The sequence below is a fragment of the Macadamia integrifolia genome, chromosome 5 (genome assembly GCF_013358625.1).
Source record: "Macadamia integrifolia cultivar HAES 741 chromosome 5, SCU_Mint_v3, whole genome shotgun sequence".
Lineage (NCBI taxonomy): Eukaryota > Viridiplantae > Streptophyta > Magnoliopsida > Proteales > Proteaceae > Macadamia > Macadamia integrifolia.
Genome location: NC_056561.1, coordinates 33,914,096 through 33,935,712, shown reverse-complemented (window position 1 = coordinate 33,935,712; position 21,617 = coordinate 33,914,096). Strand labels below are relative to the sequence as shown.

Below are 21,617 nucleotides of genomic sequence, written 5' to 3'. Positions count from 1 at the left end.
TCCAGTTTCCTTAGTTTGCTACCTTTTTTGGAATGGCATGGAAGATGCCAACCATCTCGTCTTTGATTGCCCTTTCTCCTCTCATATTTGGAAGCACGTCCTCTCCAAATGCTGGTCTGCTCAGAGACTTCCCCTTACTCTTCAAAGAGAGTGGAACTGGATTGATATAACATTCTCTAGTAATTCTATTTGCGACATTGCCGGCAAGTTGGCTTTCGGAGCTTCTATCTCCCATGTTTGAATGGAGCGTAACCTTCGTAGATGGATGTCCAACTCCAGATCCTTTGACAAGATTTAGAGGGCAATCTACTTTAACATCTCTTCCAAGCTGGCTTCTCTCCCCCATAAGACTATTGCAGATTCCTCGAGAATTAGACTTATTGTTGGTTCCTCGGGTCCCCCTAATTCCATTTTATGCTCCCCTTACCCCACCCTGTAGGGCTATATCATTCAGCTCCTCTGTTTTGTATTTCCCCCCTCCCCCCTCCCCCTCCCCTCCCCCCCCCCTCTTCCCTATTTTTTATCCATTCATCCAAAAAAAAAAGTTACCTCTAAAAGGTACTAGGCAACCAATTAGAAGTTTATAATTTTTAGACTAGATAAATTGGAGGACTTGCCCCCCTTTTGTTTTAAATACGAATACAAGCATGAAGGCTACCAGCTCCAACGATTTGACAAACTCAATTAATGGCTGCTGTTGTTGCTTCTTCTACTGAGATTTGGTCTTGTGTCTAATCAAGGCTGTAGAGCTGGTGTGTGATGAAGCTAACTCTCTGCGGCGTGAAGCCTGAGAGGTCCTCTCTTTGATTTTATCTTCTTCTCCAAGCTGTCAAAGGATCTATTGCTGCTCCTCCTTCAAACCAGGTACACATATTTACAGTGCAGCCCTGATTTCCATTAGTTTCTTAATTGGTTCCCTCTTCCCTGAGTCACTTTCCACCATCAGTTTTGGCTGAAAACAAGGTCGAACCTTCCCCAATACCTTTATGAGACTCGACCCTAGTCTGGTCCAATTCTGACCAGCCAATTGGGAGTTATTAAAAATCTCCCTAGTCTTGTCTTTTAGTGACCTAATCTGCCCAGAACTGGAATCAGTAGGCTTGTCTGAAATCCTGTTGTTTCCTTTTACTTTCGTTTTTGAATTTAGGTTAGTTTGGATCTATTTCAGTCCTTGTTAAGCCCTTTACATCAGTTCACTGATCTGATCAGAGAATACCATATGTATAGATCGATAGCTTGGTTCCTTCTATCTTTGGTTCTCCTTCTAGTCTGATTTATTGCACCATTGTTGGACTGTTTGTGGATGTTCTTTGGATAAGTATCCTACAGTTTGGAATTGGGTTTGCTTGTCAACCGAGTTCTACATTACTGCCCCTACTCTTCCCCATCCTACCCCTCTACACCACCTATCCTACCCCTCCCCCTACACCCCATTCTACTTCATTGTTAATTGGTTACATAGGTGATAAGAAGCTTATTCTTGGCATGTTGATTTGGTTCAATAGGTTTATCCTATTACCCTAGCCCTATGCTTATCCCAATTTTCCAGATGCATACAAACTGGAAAATTGGGAGTGTCAATCAAAAGTTAAACATAATAAAGCATAGTAAAACAGATCAAATTAAAATCAATATAGAAGTCTCACATAGAATTCTTTTAAGTTTAAACAAATAAAAATCAGTTTTATATCCATCAACCTACTAGTATTAACATATCATATTCACTTGAAAAATAACCATTGTGACCAACTATAGCTAAAAAATCCAAAAAAGAGAGGGGAAAAAAAAAATCAAAAATACAAGAGAAAATCTGAATGAAAAAGGAAAAGCAAATTACAGCAACATAAAAAAAGAGCAACCAAAGTGTCAAGTAAATTTTCTCTTCAATACACTTAATATGAACATTATTGATGTACACTTGGACCCCATCAAGAATTTGCAGATGGAAAGAACAAGAACATTAATGGTGGTGTAGTATGACATTATGGATTTCAAAGATCAAATTCCCAAGGAAATGTATTCATATTTATAAGCTAACCTGAAAAATGAAAAGATAAATAAAACATTACAAGAATGTGCAATAAATAGTTCTCAACGTCGTATTTTATCTGGGGGGCAATTAATATATTTTAACATCGCCGGTCTTATGAGAGACGGCTTTGGAGACCTCTTTCATTGTCTCGGCCATTCGGTCATACTTCTCTTGAAGGGCGTCGAACTGCTCCCTCGTCACATATTCCTACAACCTAGGAGGGGGAGGATCGCTATCCCTACGCACCAGATGTCCGGCCGAGCGCTGGTCCCTCACGAAACCTTCCAGATCGTTGTTTCTCTGTTCTTCCCTGATGTCCATTGAGGGAGGGAGCCCTTCCGAAGGTTCTCCCTCATTCATATTTATATTCAATGCTGCTTTTGTTTTTTTACGATTGTAGGTTCTCCCCACCATTACTGTCGTTCCCACAGAAGACGCCAATCTGTTACCGCCGAAAATCCGCCAGAAGAGCTAAACCTGCACAAGGACAAAAGGCAAAGGCCCGGAGGTATCCCTGGGGTTAGTCCTCCGACGCCCAAGTTAGAGACCGGCGGAATAGTGTTTTCACAAGAGTAATGGTGTGTTGACCTACCTCTCCCCTCCTTTCGGGCCCTCTCTTATAGTGCTTAGGGTCTAGGGTTTCCTTTTTGGGAGTCCCCCTCAGGTCCACCTCTTTATCTTCCCATGTCCTACTCAGATACGTGCTATTCCCCCTGAGGAGAAGATACCCGAATAGAATATTCCCTATTCGGGTATCTTCTCCTCACGTGGTTAGAATTCTTACAGCCTCTATCAGGTGGTTGACATGTGTCCTTCCTTTGGATACCACGTGTTCTTACCCTACAAGGTCATTAATTGGGTCGTATCAACTATAGAATTGGTCTGATCTGCTGCTGTTATTTTCAAGCTTTTATCTCTATCATACTACGAACATAGATTATTAACACTTTGGTCTGAAGTACTACAGTGATTCTAGGGTTTATCGTGAGCTTTTTTGTGGGTGATTCAACCAATCTATCAACACTTTCGTCTGAACTGAGTTTGTGATGTATTAGATCCTATTTCCAACTAGCTCACCATTCTGGAACCAATTTATTGAAAATTATTGATCTTATCTCACAGTTACTAATAAGTTTTTTTGCTGGTCAGGAGTATTTAGCTCAAAATGGTAGAGCACCTAGGGTAATGCCCAGGTTATGGTGGTTCGAATACACCAAGACTCTGAACAAAATACCAAAAGGGTTTTAACTTATTATATCTTGTTCTTGACATTTAGTGATTCTTGGATTTTTGGGATTAATTTTTTATTCGTTTGGTCACCTTGGTTTTTCTCAGTTTTTCATTATATATGTGGAACAGATTATAGCTGTGATTCAAGCTGCCCATGGAGCCATTTTTCTATTTAATTTTTAAATCCTCTCATGAATGCTTAAAGTTTAATCTGCTCCCCATTATGCTCCTTCAAGAACTAAGTATGAAAAAATAATTACCCCCACCAGAAAACAAGTGAAAAAAACCATGGTTTGGTTACTACATAGTTAATACTGCAGAAGTGGTGGGATCCAAATGTTATTTGGAGCTCCACAAAGCATAAAAGAAAATGTATTGCTTCAGATGTCATTTTGGAAAATTCGTAGAAAGAAAATATTAAATTTCAGTTCTTAGCATTGATATTTGGAGGCATTTCTTGTTCAAATTTGAAAAATAACTGCATGGAGGATAGAAGCATAAACACTCAGGCTATTGAGATCCTGCATGGAGGCATAAACCTTTCCAACCTGGACTTCATTAGTGTAGGGTTCATAAACATCGGATGTGTCAAAGAATGTGATTCCTTTGCTAAAAGCTGTGGGAAGAGAGGAGAAGAGGAAGAATTAGAAGCAAAACACTAATATTGAAGCATTTTTATGGAATGTAGAAATTAGCAAAGATCTGGACATTAAATATGGCATCTTCGTTGTTGATATAAACAGAGCATCTCAATCACTCTCCAGGCACATGGCCTCTTTTACTCTTTCTTTCCTTCCCTTCCCGGGGGGGGGGGGGTTTGAAAGGGGTTTAGGGGATGGAGTACAGCATTGAATTTTGAGATATGGGAGCTTTAACTTGCTGCCAGAATTCTCTAGATCACCAGTATTGCAATCCTTATTTTAAGTATTCAGATGCACAACTGAACAGAAACCAACTTGAGGGACTTTAATTAAGATCTCAGGGAGTATTCAACTACCCAAACAGAGGAAAGAATTGGTCTTAGATGGCCACAGTAGGTAAACTCAGATGGGGCATCCATAGGAAGAAGGAAAAAGTCTCTCACCCTCGCAATGGGAACTGACTTCAGGACTGATAGCAGAATACAAAACTAACTTTTAGCAACTCAATAATACATAAAACAGTCCCTTCTCCCTTATAACCTCAGGAATACTCCACAACAGTAGGACATAACCATCTTATTAACACAGCAAGTAACAACTAAAAAGTCCTAGCCACAGGACAGAACTCATATTGAGACCCAGAAAATAAAATGATATGTCATGGTGATCCGTCTTGGTTCATCTGTAACTCCTGTGAAGCTCAAAGTAGGTGTTTTTTTACAACTCCAAGTGTAAATTTTTTTACAACACGTCAGCTGAATAAATTTGAAACCACATAATACCATCCAAAAAACATGAGATAGCTCAAGCTGTCATTTTCAGACAAAAACATTGGCAGCAAGCTGGAACATGACCAAAAGAAAGCAGATCTAATTCAATATCCCTTGCATACTCGAATGGGCATTTACTCTAACATGTACACACAACGTTAAATATAGCAAATGAAAGCAGATCTAAAAACTCAGTGATCTAATCCAAAAATCCAAGAATAACTAAAAATTAAAACCCTTTTTGTATTTTGTTTAGAGTCTTGGTGGACTCGAACCACCATAACCTGGGCATTATCCCAGGGGCTCTCCCATTTTGAGCTAAAGACTCCTTCCTCTGCTACACAAGAAAAATCTACCAAAAAAAAAGGGCGGTTCTTCATACCTTAGGGTTCGCGAATGATAACAGTGGGGTGATTCAACCAATCATTTGCAGGAACCTCGATGAGATAGTGTAGATTGCGCAGGTGATAGAACCAGGGGGCTTTGTCACCCTCTCGAAATTGCTCACAAATTCTGGGCTTAACGGACAGAGAGAGAGAGAGAGATAGAGATGACAGATTCCTCTGTAGCACAAAAATAAAAAAAGGGGTAATAAACAAGATAAAAAACCATAGATCACACCTTAGGGTTCAGTTGTAGGAGCGTGTATGATAGAGCTCAGTTGCAGGAGTTCCTGATAGAATCAGGAGCGTGTACGATAGGCCTGCACTTCGAGCTCAGTAGCCTCAATTGCAGGAGTTCGAATACTGTTTACCAACAGAAGATAACCGAGAGAGAGCGATGGCATGAAAGAGAGATTCCAGTGAGAGGTTTGAAAGAGATAGAACAGAGTGAAAAGACGAGAGAGGACGAGAATGAAGAAGAAAAGAGGAAGTGAAAGAGTAGAGACGGGCGGTTTCACATTTTGAAATTCAAAATAATAACCGTACAGGTTTGGGTTGGATCATCTGTGTTTTTGTTTAGATCGATTTAATCGAACATAAATTGGTATAGAATATCTTACAAACCTCTCTTTTTATTTTGACTGTCCCCATCAATGGCGCCAACTGTTGCGCTCTGCACCTAACATTGCATAAGAATTGCAATATTGGGAATTGTAGAGGATCTCGATCCGATTGAAATTGATTGTAAAATATTAGATGTATTAACACAAACTAAAATTGAATATGTCAAAAAAGGAAGAGCAGAGCGGTGTTGCATGCTTGTTGGACCATCTGTATGGAGGAAAGCATAAGCAATTAGTCTTCCATAATAAAGATTAAGATCATTGATCCATTGATGAATGTTTCTTAATATAGTGAAAGGGTTAGGTGGCACATTAGATAGCAAAACATCATTCTTGTGTTTCCAAATGAAGTAGATGTAATTGCAAAAATATTAAAGAGCCAATTACAATCGGATGTTGATAATTCTTTGTGAAAGAAAAAAATACTTTACCACCTGATTAATAAAGTATGTGTTGAGGTTATGCAATCATAGACCCAATGGTCCTGCCATCCATATGTGTGGTGTAAAATCACAATGTAAGAAAAGATGATTTATTGTTTCAGTCAGATAATTGTAGAATAGACATGATTTATTGATATCCAACCATTTGCCCAAGGCATCTCTAACTAGAATCCCATTATGTAAAGTCCTCCATAGAAATATTTTGAATTTTGGGTGGATTTTTGTTCAACCTGTCTTTCTAAAGGAAAAGTAAAAGCACTCTTTGAATTCAAAGCTGGCTCAAATGCATTATAATATCGCATGTGTTATCTCTCCCATGTTCACCGTCACACTATCTACCCAACTTGACAAGATTTGCAACGAGCAATTTAAAACCAATTGGTTTATTATTTTGCTATATTGAGTGTGAATGTTGACACCCAGATAAACATTGGATGATCCCTTTTCAACCTTGATTGATCAAGCGAACCCATCTCTGATTTCAACTTTTTTTCAGGCAGTCATGTCAAGGCTTTCAACCCATTTGGCATTTGAATTTGCCCTTTATATTCCAAAAAGTCATTGCTTTGAAGCATAAAAATGGGTTTCTTTCAAGCTATTTTGGAGTTGTATCATTAAAAAGCTAGGATTGCCATGGACAAGTGTGGGAATGTAAAATCAAACCTCATCCCCATGGACCATTAATATCTCTCTCTCTCCAACCTTGCACCACCCCCTTTCCCGTTCCTTGTGGAGCCCTCTTCGACTCTCCTGGCTCCATCCCACTTTCTATAAATAGGCCACCACCCCTGGCTTGTAACGCCTAATTTTAATGCTCGAGAAATATGAAAAAGAGGTTACGAAGGTGTCAATAAAAAAATCCCTTTATCAAAAGAGAAATCCTAACACGACAAATACAATGGGAAGAAATACGAACAAATACAACAATTTTTTTTCCCATTAAGTTTGAAGGTTTTTTTTTTTTTGGTCCTAATGAGATTCACCAACATTAGTGAACATTGAGAGGTTCACAATTCACCTCTTCGCAAGCAATAGGTAAGTCCATATTATAAATGGCTTATTTGCCAAATTTTAACAAAAAATGAGTATTACGTATAAGTCAAAATTCTCTTTAAAAAAATATTTAACCATGATTTTGACTATCTATACTCTTATGGGGCTGAAAATTTACCAATGAAATGGATAAATGATTCTATAGAGAATAAACCCAATTTCCATCATTTTTTGCCATACAATTGATGAATCTACTAAATTCACCATGATCCATGAATATTACATTTTTCTTTTTATTTCACCTCCTTTTATTTGGGGGTTGTAAAGCTTAAGAGCAAGAGAATGACATGATGTTGTTTTATTAAAAGATTGATTGAATCTTGATCATTGATCCTTTTAACACCCATGAAACTCCACTCTCATTATATGGCTAGATTATTTCCTTCACTCAAATAATTTTCAAATGTGTTTTCTGGTCATTGAAAATAAAAAAAAATCCAAATGACCAAAAAAATAAAAAAAATACAAGTTATAATTCTATCTCATATTTTACGGTAAAACAAACATGGCATAAGTGAAATATTTTCGTGGAATCTAATCAGATAAATAAAGGGTGATATAGACTAGTTAATTAAAAATATAAATGTAAATCCAATTTACCCAAACCTTCCAAGTTCCAACCACCCCCACTCGCCCCCCCAAAAGAAAAAAAACATTTTTTTCTTTTTCATTTTACTTGTATTAAGTATTCAATTAGATAGGTGGGCAATGAACAAATGACCTAACAAAGCATGCTACCAATGCTAACCACGCTGAATTTGATGTTAAATAATCTCTCAAAATGAAACATAACAGAATTAATGAATTCAAAAGTGCAGGTGTGCTGGTGTTCCAGTCATGGACCTCTCTGAACAACAAATCTACTTCCAAGATCAGAGGAAGATTTAGGCTGCAATCTTGTAGGTTGGGTTGACAAGATTATCGAGGCCAGAGACAACTTGAATGGACTGTATAACATCTCCAACCTTGAGATCTGCCAAATAATCCTCATTATCTGTTACATATCCAAATACCGCATACCGACCATCCAATATGTTGGCATTACTAGGAGTTAGTTCGCTTTCTTTCAAGAGCCAAAAGACCTGGCTTGAAGCAGAATTGTCCTCAAACTCCTGTCTCAGAAAGTACAAAGAACTACTCAGTTTAAACCAAATTAGCAAAGAGAACCATTCTTCGGAAATTTAACACTCACATCTCTGGCCATGGCCATAGTTCCAAATGCATTAAAAGGAAGCTTTGTCTGAGCTTTGTATCGACCCAACTCCTGTACATATTTAATGATAAGTTTCACTAAGATCATACACTACACATATTCACGAACTAAAAATCTAGGACTCATAGTAAATATGTGAACATAAAACTAGACTAACATGTTTCAGGCAGATAAAATTGGCAACTAAGGAGAATCCATAATTGTAAAAAGCAATAGAAATCACTAAACTGACGATGCATTCGATCTTTCAAGAACTACACTCGTTTATTAGTGGGTCATGACTGATCCCACTTTCACGCCTAGACTGATCAGTAAATCTAAAAAAGAAGAAGGAAAAAAAAAAAAAAAAAGGAAGAAAGAAGAATTGGTCTTATTTAAAAAAAAAAAAAAAAAAAGGGCCCGTTTGATAACGTTTCAAGAAACGCGTTTCTACCGTTTCTGTTTCCAGAAACAGCAGAAATGGAGTAAAAAGCGTTTGATAAAATTGTTTCGTTTCACCTATTTTCAGAAATAGAAATAGAAATTTTTACTTATTCATGGTTCAAGAAACGACCTAAGCGAAACAAGTTCGTCGTTTCTGGAAACGACTTGTGGCCATTCTTTCATTGGTTACTATCGACTTCTAAAAACATGACTTATCAAACACCTTCAATTCCGTTTCTGTTTCTACAAAGAAACGGAAATTTATGTTTGTGCCGTTTCTTGAAACAGAAACGGCAGAAACGTTGTCAATCGGGCCCTTAAGTCTTTTAATGGAGGTGAAAGTGCAAGGAGATTTAAGCACTTGAAGTGCCTTGAGATTTTATTTTTCTTTTTTCTGATAAGTATCACTTGAGAAATCTATATTGGGAACTGGGATGAGGCTTAGTTGAGTTGTTGAGTGGGTGGTGCATGAGAGAGAGAGAGAGAGGCTCACTTCCAATGTTTCACCATATACGGGTGTCTTGTCCCCATCAACCATGATTTCTAATGGTATTGTACGTGGCTTCTCTGTACTAGGATCAATGAAACCCTCTGCAGGTCCCTCAGGATCTCCCGTCTGAACTACAAAGCCATCCGCTGCAGAAAATCCAATCAAAACTCTTAAGACTCTTAAGAGATATACTAAAGATCCCAATTTAATTAAAATACAACATGAGGCAGTGGAAAAAGTACATCATGAATAATTTGTTTCCCAAAAAAAATTTCAAGCATAATTTCCACAAGGCAATTGTCAATATCTTTTGAATATTATCCTCCGTGATAAGTTTTTCTATGCAGAGCTAGTTAGACAAAGCAAAGGATTTAATTGAAAGCTCTAATACCTCTTTGGATTTCCATGCCATCATAGAAGTGCCTTTCCACCAAATCTATGAAGTTTCCAGCAGTTACTGGGGCATTGTAACCATCCAGAACTATATGGAATACACATTCATCCAGGTTAGGATTGTCCTTAACCTTAACTTTCATGTCCACAGTTGCCCTTCCTTTCAAAAGAGGCATGTTTCTGTACTCTTCAGGCACTTCATATGGGAAACCATCCACCATGTCCTCTTCAACACTGCAGAAACCCAATGCCCCAGGAAGATCTCAGCTGCAGTCAATGACAAGGTTATATATGAGAAAAGTTTCTTTTAAGACTAATTTCTACAGTCCCTTCTTCCTTTAACATCAAAGTAAGATACACTTTTTTCTGAAAACAAGAAAAACCAGTTCCAAGAGAAGCATGAAAGAAATGCGAAGATAACTTGGTTGAGAATCCACCAATAGACACCTTATATAATAACAGAGATCAAATTCATGAAATTGATACTATACATGGATCCAAGATTATGAAGATACATAAGTAAATGACCAAGAAATTAAAAACAAAAATATCCCCTCGGTGGAGATGAAAATATGATTGACCAACGATTAGTAAACCCCACCACACTGCCACCCTGTCAAGAGTCTCAAGACACTAGAGAGAGAGAGAGCACTTCTTCTACCTCAAAGAAACAACATTAGGAACCCATGCACAAAAATCAACATGTGTAACTATAAGGAAGATAATGTCTGTCAGGAAGGACAGCTATAGAAAGAAGAGCAAAATAAGGATGGACCATGAAGGCACATAAAACATGGATGGGGTACGAAATAGAAATGTAAAATACAGATATTGGAGAACTTACTCTCACCTACAGCACAAACATATAGCATTCCTTTAAACACAAAAATGTAGAAAACCCAGATGATCCAACTCACCCTCCAACATATTGAAGCAACTCCTTCTGTTTAGGTGCCACATCATCCCTCTTCTGTTCCTCTACAATCTGTTGAAGCTCCTCCATTCCAACTTCTAATTTGTCAAGCAATTCTTTGCCATGCTCTTTCTTTGACTCAGCAACCCCTGAAAGAATCATATCTTTACCTTGCTTGAGTGCCCGAGATGCCTGTTTCACATTCTATCATTCACAAAACAGACAATTATCCTTAGGTCCTCTTTCGACAGAAACCAACCACTAAATATCATAAGAAACTCAGGCTTTCTTACTCTTTCGATAGAATCCAGAGCCCTGGCCCCAGAAAGCTTAAGACTGTCGGTAATATCTTCAAGAGGCTTCTGAACCTCCCTGATAGCTTTATTGTCTATAGGTAGGGCATACCTCAACAAAGCCCCTGGGTCCTTAATCGGCGGGCCGGAGATCAACACTGAAACATCAGGCAAGACCGGATTGGCAGGATAAGCCAAAGCAGGTACCCCTGTTACCAGTCCGATTGCCAGTGCTATAGAAAATGCACATTCCTTTAACGAGAAGGACCTCCCTTTCTGCTGAACGACCAAATTGGGTCAGTGCTCACACAAGAAATTCATTGCTCGAAGAAAATTCTTATAGGATAAGAACAAGTGGAGGTGAAAGAAATTGAAAATAGTCATGAAATTTCATATTACCTGCTCGTGGTCTGGAAGAAAACCAGAAGGTTTGCCGGAAGAACACTTGGGTCCGAAACGCCGAATCCAGAGAGACCTCTGGTTATCACTCAAGCAGGTTCCTCTTGTAGTCGAGATCGATGGGAAGAAACGTCTGGAGGTAGCAATTGAAGGAAAGTAATGGCAGGAGAGAAATGCTTCCATGGAAATGACTGTGCAGAAGCTGAAGAATGAGCCAGTAAGAGAGCGATAAGGTTTCAAGCTTTGTAAGGATGGACAACGCGAAACTTGTAAGGGAGCACATGACATCTCTGGATAGGATAACACCAGTTATGGAAATTGGAATTCGGTCGGCCGCACGCTCTGGATAAGATGTAGGGAATCACTTTTGCGTTCAAGAATGAGTAGCGAAGCAGATTGCCCATTTGCCATGCGGCAGACCGGGGTTCAATAGTCCTTGGCCGAGATAATAGTGCTCCGAAGTCCAAAGTCCAAAGTCCAAAACCTGAACTCCGATATCCGAAGTTCGAAGTCCGAAGTCCGAAGTCCGAGGTCCGAGGTCCGAAGTACTAGCTTCAAACCGACCTTCGTATTTTTTGCTGAAGATCTAAAAAGCATTTGAATCTTACAACGGCTATATTTCGGTTCAGCGACTTCAGCCTAAATGTATGAGCATGGGAGGAGAGAGAGAGATGCAGAGGCGAGGGAAAGAGAGAGAGAGAAGTCATCGACGAATCAGCGGTAAGGTGATGAAACCGACCGCGAGCCATCCCCTCTCTCCAGTGACGGAAAACGGGTCTTCTTTTTCTCCGATTTCATTTTCTTATGTTTTTCTGTTTCTTTAAATTTGAACCGAGGGAGAGAAGCAGAGAGCAGGAGCGGGGAGAGTGCTGGGGAGAAAGAGGTGCAGAGAGAGTGACGGGATGGGGGAGAGAGAGAGATGCAGAGGCGACGGCGACAGAGAGACAAGGCATTGACGAAGCAGCAGTAAGGTGATCAAACCCACCGCGAGCCACTCCCTTTCTCTCAGGTGACGAAAAACGGGTCTTCTTTTTCTCCGATTTAATTTTTTCCTGTTTTTCTGTTTCTTTAAATTTGAACTGAGTGAGAGAAGCATAGAGCAGGAGTGGGGGAGAGTGCTGGGGAGAAAGCGGTGCAGAGAGAGTGACGGGATGGGAGAAACAGAGAGAAAAAGGCTACGATGAAACCTCCGAGGTGACGAGAACCACAGCCCTGGCTGAACCCATCCCCTTTTTCCACTGGATGAAAACTGATCTTCTTGCTTTTCTGAGTCACCGCCCTGGCTGAACCCATCGGTCGCTGCTTGAAAATTGCAGGCCGGGTAATCTCTCAAACGTACGTTCAGAATTTCACCATGAATTAGGGTTTGCAGTTTTCAGTTTTCCGTCCCTTATTCTTTCCCACCAAGTAATCGATCTCATAAACTAGGGCAAAAATCTAGCGGTCTGCCTTTTGACTGACACTTACAACAAGGAATGATTCTTGGAGATGACCTTTTCATGTTGATGGAAACTTGGAAATCAGTATAGTGTGGATTTTTGTATTCTAAAAATCATATCAATTGGATACTCCACAGGGACCTTAAATCAGAAAATCTACTACTCAGGGAAGTATGTGTCTGCAGGTAGCTGATTTTGGGATCTCATGCTTAGAATCTGAGTGTGGCGGTGGAAAGGGGTTTACATATACATACCTCTGGATGGCACTGGAAATGATAAATTTTTTTATCCCGAACATTTGAAGCCTTCTTTATAAGTAAACAGTTTGTTTTGTAAAATCTGTAGAAAATGTTTTCTCACTAGTTGCATTGTCCCTCTGGAAATTGGATGGGGGGAACATTCTGTCCACCTGATACAGTATGCCCTTTATTTTTTCTTTCCTTCTATCAACCCAAACAAGGAAATTTTTTCTGAAGAAACCGGTCATTGTCTTCTCTTTTTTCTCTGTGACCTATCTTGTAGGCATCAGACATGGAGAAAGAAGACTCTACCAAGATGGATCAGTGACACTGAGCTTATAAACTAAAAAGGTTTTGAAAATAGAATAAAAATCATTGACTTGTAGTCCTAGAAAGTACTTTAAACTAATCTGTGAAAATGTGGATTCTCTTACAAAAGTCAACTAGTATAGTTATGGGGAGCGATTTCCTTGCTTCTGATTTTTCTTGTTTTCTTTCCTCATTCCTGAATTCTTTAATCACCAAGACTGAAAACTCTTAAATGAAAATAAGGGCTGGTGGTTTGAAGGGAATACTTGTATTTATTCAAACAACATAGAAAATGTCAAAATCTGATTAGTGGATATTTCTTATCCTTCTCAAAACCTCTTAGTGTGTATGAAGAGGTTTCTATTCCTGTTGTGGAGGATTTAATTCTAGTAACAAATAAGGCATACACAAGGAAAGAAGTTCTTGACATGGTTCTTTTTTTTTTCTCTCTTTTTCCTTCAGAACTTTTGATCAACTGGATGGACCTTCTTTTTTTTTTTTAACCAAATCCTTTTTCCATGGTCACAGGAGAGAGATTGATGGTGAACACATTACGGTTCAACATTTCCAACCTTGTATGTGTTCGTGAGGATCTTCCTTAAAGTTGCTTTCCTTATGATCAACAACCATGTTGCTTATAAGTTAATTTTCTAGTAAAAATCTTGAGTTAAAATGTTCCTCAAATGACTTTGGGCATTCTTGAGCTTCTCTCCTTCCCTCCGTCTTTGTTAGTGGCAGCTGGAATCTTCAAAAAAGAAAAGAGGAGGGCCACTCACTAGTCGTTCCCTGGTGAAGGAATTCTTCCTTCTATACAAGTGAAGGAAAATTTCTGCTTGATTGAAAATTAGAAGTATTGTTGGGTCTCATCTGTTGACATGTCTATATCATTTTTTAATCATGGATTAATTATGGATATCAATTAAATGTTTTAAAAGAAGGTATTATGGTTGGGGGGAATCCTAGACTAGATGAGGAATGGGAGGTCTCAAACTTGAAAAACTCCTAGGGGCTAAGCTCTATTGCACTAGTCTCGAGCCAGCTTGGTACGTGCACAGTTTGTCTATCTACTTTGATGGAGAGAAGAAACAATAGATGAAGAGAGGTTTAGGAACTTAGTTGGCTGATTAGGAGGGAGTTGTAACTCTTTTCTCATAAGAGAAGAATTAGGGACTTCAAATCTATCCATCTTCCTCCTATTATTGTCTACAAATATGAATTATAGGTGGTTAGAACTTCGTACTCAATCCACTACTTCAAATAACTTTCCACTATGAGTATGACTACGACTCAATAACTCCTTATTCTACCAAAAAAACAAAAAACAAAATAACTCTCTATTACTTAATACCATATTAAAACTACTTCTCATGTACAATGCTAATAACCACAAGATAACTACATCACTCAAATGATTCTCTATCATACCCTTGATAAGAAACCATGCTTGAGCCATGTATGTAAGATATAGGCACGTAACACAACTGCGCTAGAAAAAGTCCTCCAAAGAAGGTACAAGTTAGTAGGAACCTTGGCTGCTTATAGTTAGCTGTTGATATTGAAGCCCACTTTCACTTCTCCCCTTTTCCTCTCTTTTCATACAACCCTAAAAAAATTAATGGAAGAAAGAAAGCCACCTGCTAGTGTGTGTCTATACGTAGACAAAACGGATGTGAAAAGATTGTGCTGAAGATCCTCGTGTGCGCCTTCCCATTGGCTGCACCAATGGGAATGGGAATGAGATGTTAGTTAGTGTGAAATCAACTTTCCTACATGACCTAGAATTGTTCCTCATAGACAATAAATATAACAGAGAAGCTTTCCTACCAATCTCATCTCAAACTTACATTAAATTGTTTTTGCATTTGCACCCCAAATTTTGATTCTGATGGCGGCACTTCAGCTTCTAGTTTTTATTCTCTTCTTTGAGAGCTCATTGATGCTACTAGAATCAGTCACTGGTAGTAGAAAGATCGTAAGGAATGAGACAGATCAACTTGCTTTGACAGAGTTCAAGAAACAAATTTATGATGATCCTTACCGAGCCCTAATTTCTTAGAACGATTCCATCCATTTATGCAACTAAGTGAGGATCACATGTGGCCACCATCATCAACAACAAGTTGTTAGGTTGAATTTAGAAGGGAAGGACTTGGCTGGGAACATATCTCCTAATTTATTGGACCGATTCCATCCATTTATGTATTTCTTCAACATTGGATCCGATCCAGGCCGATTGGAATGGTATCAGAATAGTATCGGCCTTGGCCGATCCCATGACTGCTCCTGAGTTTTAGAACCTTGGTTGTTCCTCTTAAATCTTTCATCAGCAATTATTCTGTTCCTTGAAGGCAGGAATGTACATGAATGGCCTAAAATTCAGATGTGTGCAAAATTTGTATTCTACCTTTTGGATATTTACCCATATAACTAGATATCATATATGAATTCAGATATTAATACATCCTTGCTATTAATATCTGCTCCAACTATATGCAACTATCTAAATTTGTAGATAATAATCAAATTATGGTGAGATTTTTCATACTTAAAGAAAGAATGACACAAAATGCTAAATGAATAGAAAATATATGTTGCATAATTTACAAGTTAAATTTCTCAAATAATGAGTTAGCCTCAAGCATCTTTTCTTAATTCAGAAGGAAACAAGCCTAACCTGTATCTCAATAATAATTATGGAGTATGGGTATGCAAAAGCAATGTCTCCAAGTGCTTGAGAGACATTCCATACTTTTAGAGATGTTGTAGCAGTGTGCACTCCAGAGATGCTCCCCTCAACCCTTCCGTTTCCTGTAATTAGAAAGGAAAGAAATTGAAATAAAAACCAATAATGGGAACAATGTTAACTATGAAAAAGGATGATGAATGATGATGATAACATTATATAGCAGGAGTGAAGATTTTATCCAGTATAGGGATATCCCCCCCCCCTTTTGAAAGAAACAAAAAAAAAAGCAATCACACACACACACACACACACACACACACACACACAAAAGTCTAAGTAAATTCATGTGGCGTATATATAATTGTATATATAAGATATTGATCTGATTTTGCCTATCAATTGATGGACAGAAAAATGATAGAAGACTTCAATTCCTTTGTTTATTTGTAGATTAGCCTTTCTACAAGATAACTATGGTCTACCATACTCCAGTCACCAAATTTTGTTAGATATCCATACAGGTGGCCATGGTGAACAAGGCTTAAACTCCATGCCAAAAGAAAACTCATAGCTATTACTTTGGCAAAGCCAAGTGCAAATCCAATGGAAGCATAAGAGGACATGATTGATGCAAGTATAGAAAGCCATTCCAAGATACGAAAATCAGGTATCTGAGAACACACAATCTAAACAGCTCCAAACAACAACATATAAAAGGTATCTCCATATGCATATGGAGCCTAATGCCTTCATTTATGAAAAAAATTTGATCTCTGAATAGCTCTGCGGTAACCCAACAAGGGGCAAAAGAAATTAAATATACAAATTAAAATCAAAGTTGAAGACATACCACCTAACATGTTTTCTTTGTGCCAGGGTATATTAATTTTTTGCGAAGAAATGCAAGGTGAACTTTTTACTTCTTTCTTTGTATATTTTTTCTTTTTGTGCTGATCCCTTTTTTCGTTGGTGTTTTCTGAGTGTTATTGGTCAAATCTTTTTGCATGTTAGCAAACCAATACCTTAAGTTAAGCCCCTCACAGTGCTTTCTCTTCTTCTTTTTCAAAATTTCTCAATAGGCCATTGTGGTTGTTTACACGATACTAATTTCTTACTATTTGAAGGTTTGTATGATTTTTCTATCATGGGTGTAGATTATGTCAATAATTTTTTTTTTTGTGTGTGTGTGTGTGTCAATCTTGTCTTTGTAGAATCATTTGGTTGGGAGAAAAGGTGTCTTCAGGAGGTACACAAAAGAGCTTGAGGAAATATTTGGGAGCTATCCAGGACACCAGTGTTAGTTTGGCTAAAGTTAACTACAAGGTGAGAAATACAAAACAATCATAGTTAGTGAATGTTTTTAGACTGCATCTTTCTGAATTTTTACCTTCTGCGTTTGGGTGATGGTATTGAATTTTGCAGGAGTTAGACATTGCCATTGTCAAGGCCACAGACCATGTTGAACGCCCGGCTAAAGAAAACACATAAGGGGTATGTGGATACTTCTCTTATTTCTTTCTAGCTTGAGTTACTAAGTTTCATATTGACGATATTGAGTCTTGAAAGTAAAGTTATGATTCTCCTATGCTAAAGGGATTGCTCAAAGTGTATGGCTGGTTTCCGTAAAAAAGTTAAAACATGGAAGCTCTTTGGGGTGGGGCCTGGTTGTAGGAAGTATATCGCATTTATGTTTCGTTATGCAACAAAGTCTGAACTTGTTGTATTTCTTTTAGACACCAGACCTTCGGGTGATTGAACTTGGATTAACATAATGGCTTGTATTTTTAGAGTTGGCATCATTATGCAACAAAAGTTGATAAACTAGGATTTGTTGTCAAATCCAATACCACCACCACAGCTGCTTATTTTCAATTTTTCCTTTTGGTGAAGAGGCACACCTTAGGGTGGTACTACTTCACCAAGAGGGATAGGGACAGTCCTTACAATGACCTGAAGATTTCCTCAACATGCCTTCCTCGGTGAAAAAGTGGAAGGAGAGGTACTTCTACGTGGTGATTGAGGGGAACCGCTTCAAGAGCAGCTGGGTAAATCCCACCCTCTCCATGCTGAACCGAGCTCCTAAGCTCTCCCCAACTGATCTCCAAACATATCAAATGTGTTTGGGTGGAGAGGTAGTGGATGTTCAAATGCTGCAGGATAAAGACTTCCCCCGAGAGTGGGAGCTAAGTGAAGTCCTGGTGAGGGTTCGATTGAGTCCAGTTCATGGTAGTTCAGCTCGGTTTTCCTACAGCTTGATTTTAATACTAATTCATCTTGGCTCTTCCTTGTTTTGAAGTGGTTAATGTGAAGGTCAATAATAAAGCCCTTACCGCGGCAGCAGCGGAGGTGAGGAAGAAGGAGGCAATCGGGCAGGTCGCTAACAAGACTGCCGACAAGGGCAAGGCAGTGGCAAGAGCTAACCTTGGTGCGAAGGTTGCCCCTCCCCCTAGGGCAGGTAATAAGGCCTCGTTGCTCATTATTGGGGGCAAGCCAAGGAAGGAGATGCCCACCCCAATCCAATATTCAGCTCGGCACAGGACTCCGAGCTCTATGAAAGGCAAGGAGCTAGTGGGCTCTGGGGAGAAGGCATCAGGGAAGATCGGCACGCCTGACCGAGCAGGGGCAGGCATCGACGGCCAAAAGAGGAGGCATTCGCTTGTGGAGGAGGCGCAGCAAGGTAACCCTCCTAAGGTGGCCCGAACAGGAAAGCAGCCTATGGATCCCTGGGTGGACCTGTTGGAGAACGGCACCATGCTGGACCCCATTGCAACTCAGGTTTGGTTCCATCGTAGCCCTCCCAAGAGGGACATTGCCCGTGTGAGGAAGTTGTCTGACATCGACTTCTCGGAATAGGTCTACACCTGGATGGGCGACAAAAGTATTTTCCTCCTCTCATTCTTTATACTTGCTAGAGTTTTGAGTATTCATGACTCCGTTGGATCCTTGCAGTGTTTTGCTTTTGCTATTGAGGTCGCTCAACGGTTTGAGAACATGGTCGTTGGTCGTGCTAAGGCGAACGACGAGGTAAAGCATCTCCAGGGGGAGCTCCATATCGCCATGGGTCAGTTGGAGAGTGAGAAGAAAAAGGCCTGATCTGAGGAGCAAAAAGCGAGAGACAACGAGGAGTGAGCTGGCGAGCTGGAGCGTGAGGTCGCTAAGCAGCTCAGGATCAACAGTGGCCTTGTCAAGGAGAAGGACGCCCTCCAAAGTGAGCTGGCTGAGGCTCATGAGGCCAGCAAAAGGAAAGAAGCTAAACTTTCAGTTTGGATTTCTGAGCTGGATAAGAAGCATCAGGCTGAGCTGGCGGCGAACAATGAGGTCGCTGCTGAGAGGTGGCTGAACTCTAAAGTTGGTCAGAAATGGCTAGTTGACGTCAATGTCTCTTCATTTCAGGCCACCTCGGAAGACGCCATTCAGTTCATCCTTGGCAAGATGCCAGATTTTGACTTTTTTGAATATGAGCAACGCGCTCCTGCCTAGCTCCTTCAGTGCAGCTCGCCGGTCAGGCCGAGGTTGGTGAAGAGGTGACTCAAGCCGACCCTAAAGCAATCAAGTGAACCACCTCTCTTCCTTTTGAACTAGCCCCCCAACTACTGCAATATTGATGTTGTCTTTTCCCTTTTTCCCATTACGGGAGTGATGTAATCTTCTTTTTTTCTTCTTCTTTTTTTTTTTTTTTTGTAAAAATCTTATTTGGGAGTTGATGTAATTCTTGAGGGTTTCTTCCCTCCGTCATTAATGAAAAAAAATACTTTTTCTTCATTCCTTGTGCCTCTTCCATTTCTGTAAGGTAGTTCTATTATTTAGTTGAGCTTGATTTGGTCTTTTGTATCATAGTATAGCGAATCATTATGCTTAGACTTGGGCGGCAGTAATGTTGGGCTAAAGCTCAAGCTTAATGCCTTGGACGGTATTTGAGATGTCAAACTTGGATTTGGTTTTGATGGTGCCAAGTCGGAGCTTGGTCTTTATGCCTTATATGTTAAGGTCTTTAAGTTGCCAAACTAGGGTCTAGTCTTAATAGCGCCAAGCTGGAACTCGGTCTTAGATGCTGCCAGGCTATAGCTCGGTCTTTATGCCTTAGACATTAAGGTGTTGCCAAACTAGGGTCTGGTCTTGGTAGTGCCGAGCTGGAGCTTGGTCTTGGATGCTGCCGTGCTGGAGCTCAGTCTTTATGCCTTAGATGTTAAGGTCTTTAAGTTGCCAAACTAGGGTCTGGTCTTGACAGTGCCGAGCTGGAGCTCGATCTTAGATGCTGCCGAGCTAGAGCTCGGTCTTTATGCCTTAGATGTTAAGGCCTTTAAGTTGCCAAACAAGGGTCTGGTCTTGGTAGTGCCAAGCTAGAGCTCAGTCTTGGATGCTATCGAGCTGGAGCTCGGTCTTTATGCCTTAAATGTTAAGGTCTTTGAGTTACCAAACTAGGGTCTAGTCTTGGTAGTGCCGAGCTAGAGCTCAGTTTTGGATGTTGTCGAGCTCGAGCTTGGTCTTTATGCCTTAGATGTTAAGGTCTTTGAGTTGCCAAACTAAGGTATGGTCTTGGTAGTGCCGAGCTGGAGCTCGATCTTGGATGCTGCCTAGCTGGAGCTTGGTCTTTATGCCTTAGATGTTAAGGTCTTTGAGTTACCAAACTAGGGTCTAATCTTGGTAGTGCCGAGCTGGAGCTCGATCTTTATGCCTTAGATGTTAAGGTCTTTGAGTTGCCAAACTAGGGTATGGTCTTGATAGTGCCGAGCTAGAGCTTAGTCTTTATGCCTTAGATGTTAAGGTCTTTAAGTTGCCAAACTAGGGTCTGGTCTTGGTGGTGTCGAGCTAGAGCTCGGCCTTGGATGCTACCGAGCTGTAGCTCAGTCTTAGATGCTACTGAGCTGGATGTTTGAGAGAAGCTTCATAGTTTATTGATGTGTGGCATAGACTTGCGACAAATACATTCCTTCAAAATAGAGTCTAATCTGCTCCGTGAATGAAATTGAATAACTGAAATATGAAAACTGGTGCACTGAAATAAAAAAAACTATAAGACTAATGCCCAGTCAAGGGGACTTCAATGTAATCTACTGGTAAAATTTTTTGAGATTTTCAACATTCCATGCTTTTGGTATAGCTATACCCCCCTGAGTCTACAAGTGGTAAGTACCGGGGCACACCACTTTGGAGACTATGTACAGGCCTTCCCAGTTCGCGCTTAGCTTGCCTTCACTTCTTGGTTTTGCTGCAGCTACTTTCTTAAGGACCAAGTCACCTACTATGAATCCCCGTGGCCTGACCTTTCGGTTGTGGTACTGCCTAACTTTTTGTTTGTAGGTTTCATTGCGCACTAGAGCTTCTTCTTGAACTTTGTCTATGAAGTCGATATTTGCTTGGAGCCCTGCCTCGTTCGTGATGCTTCGAATGTTGTTGATCGGAACGAAGCTTGAGTCAGCTCTACAGGGGTTAATGCTTCAGTCTCGTATGCCAATCAAAATGGCGTCTCCTTTATAGGGGTCCAAGCTGAGGTACGGTATACCCAAAGTACATTGAGTAGCTGGTCAGCCCAGTTCTTCTTCTTCTGGTCCAGCCTCTTCTATATTCCATCCAGGAGTATGTGGTTGGCCTTTTTTTCCTGGCAGTTCAATTGCGGGTGTGCTACAACAATGTTTTGGAAATCA

General features: G+C 39.9%; 1 protein-coding gene and 2 long non-coding RNA genes across 4 annotated transcripts; 2 read left to right on the top strand and 1 right to left on the bottom strand.

The window, feature by feature from the left end:
* The first annotated feature begins 648 nt into the window (after positions 1-648).
* On the top strand, positions 649-3,401 carry LOC122078249. Its single transcript, XR_006140016.1, has 2 exons — positions 649-864; positions 3,182-3,401. It is a non-coding gene; the product is annotated as an uncharacterized LOC122078249 (long non-coding RNA).
* A 4,496-nt stretch (positions 3,402-7,897) lies between these two features.
* LOC122078788 (peptidyl-prolyl cis-trans isomerase CYP38, chloroplastic-like) lies at positions 7,898-11,651 on the bottom strand. 2 transcript variants are annotated; one of them, XM_042644916.1, is made up of 7 exons: positions 11,300-11,651; positions 10,901-11,179; positions 10,612-10,811; positions 9,693-9,928; positions 9,305-9,447; positions 8,368-8,439; positions 7,898-8,287 (listed from the first exon to the last, which is right to left on the bottom strand). In XM_042644916.1, the coding sequence occupies exons 1-7, from the start codon at positions 11,585-11,587 to the stop codon at positions 8,060-8,062; spliced, it is 1,446 nt and encodes a 481-aa protein (XP_042500850.1). In that variant the 5' UTR covers positions 11,588-11,651; the 3' UTR covers positions 7,898-8,059. The 2 variants fall into 2 exon arrangements, with proteins under 2 accessions (XP_042500850.1, XP_042500851.1); XM_042644917.1 differs by having other exon boundaries at positions 10,901-11,176; positions 11,300-11,650.
* A 222-nt stretch (positions 11,652-11,873) lies between these two features.
* On the top strand, positions 11,874-13,600 carry LOC122079002. The gene is made up of 2 exons (XR_006140250.1): positions 11,874-12,308; positions 12,403-13,600. It is a non-coding gene; the product is annotated as an uncharacterized LOC122079002 (long non-coding RNA).
* The last annotated feature ends 8,017 nt before the right edge of the window (positions 13,601-21,617 follow it).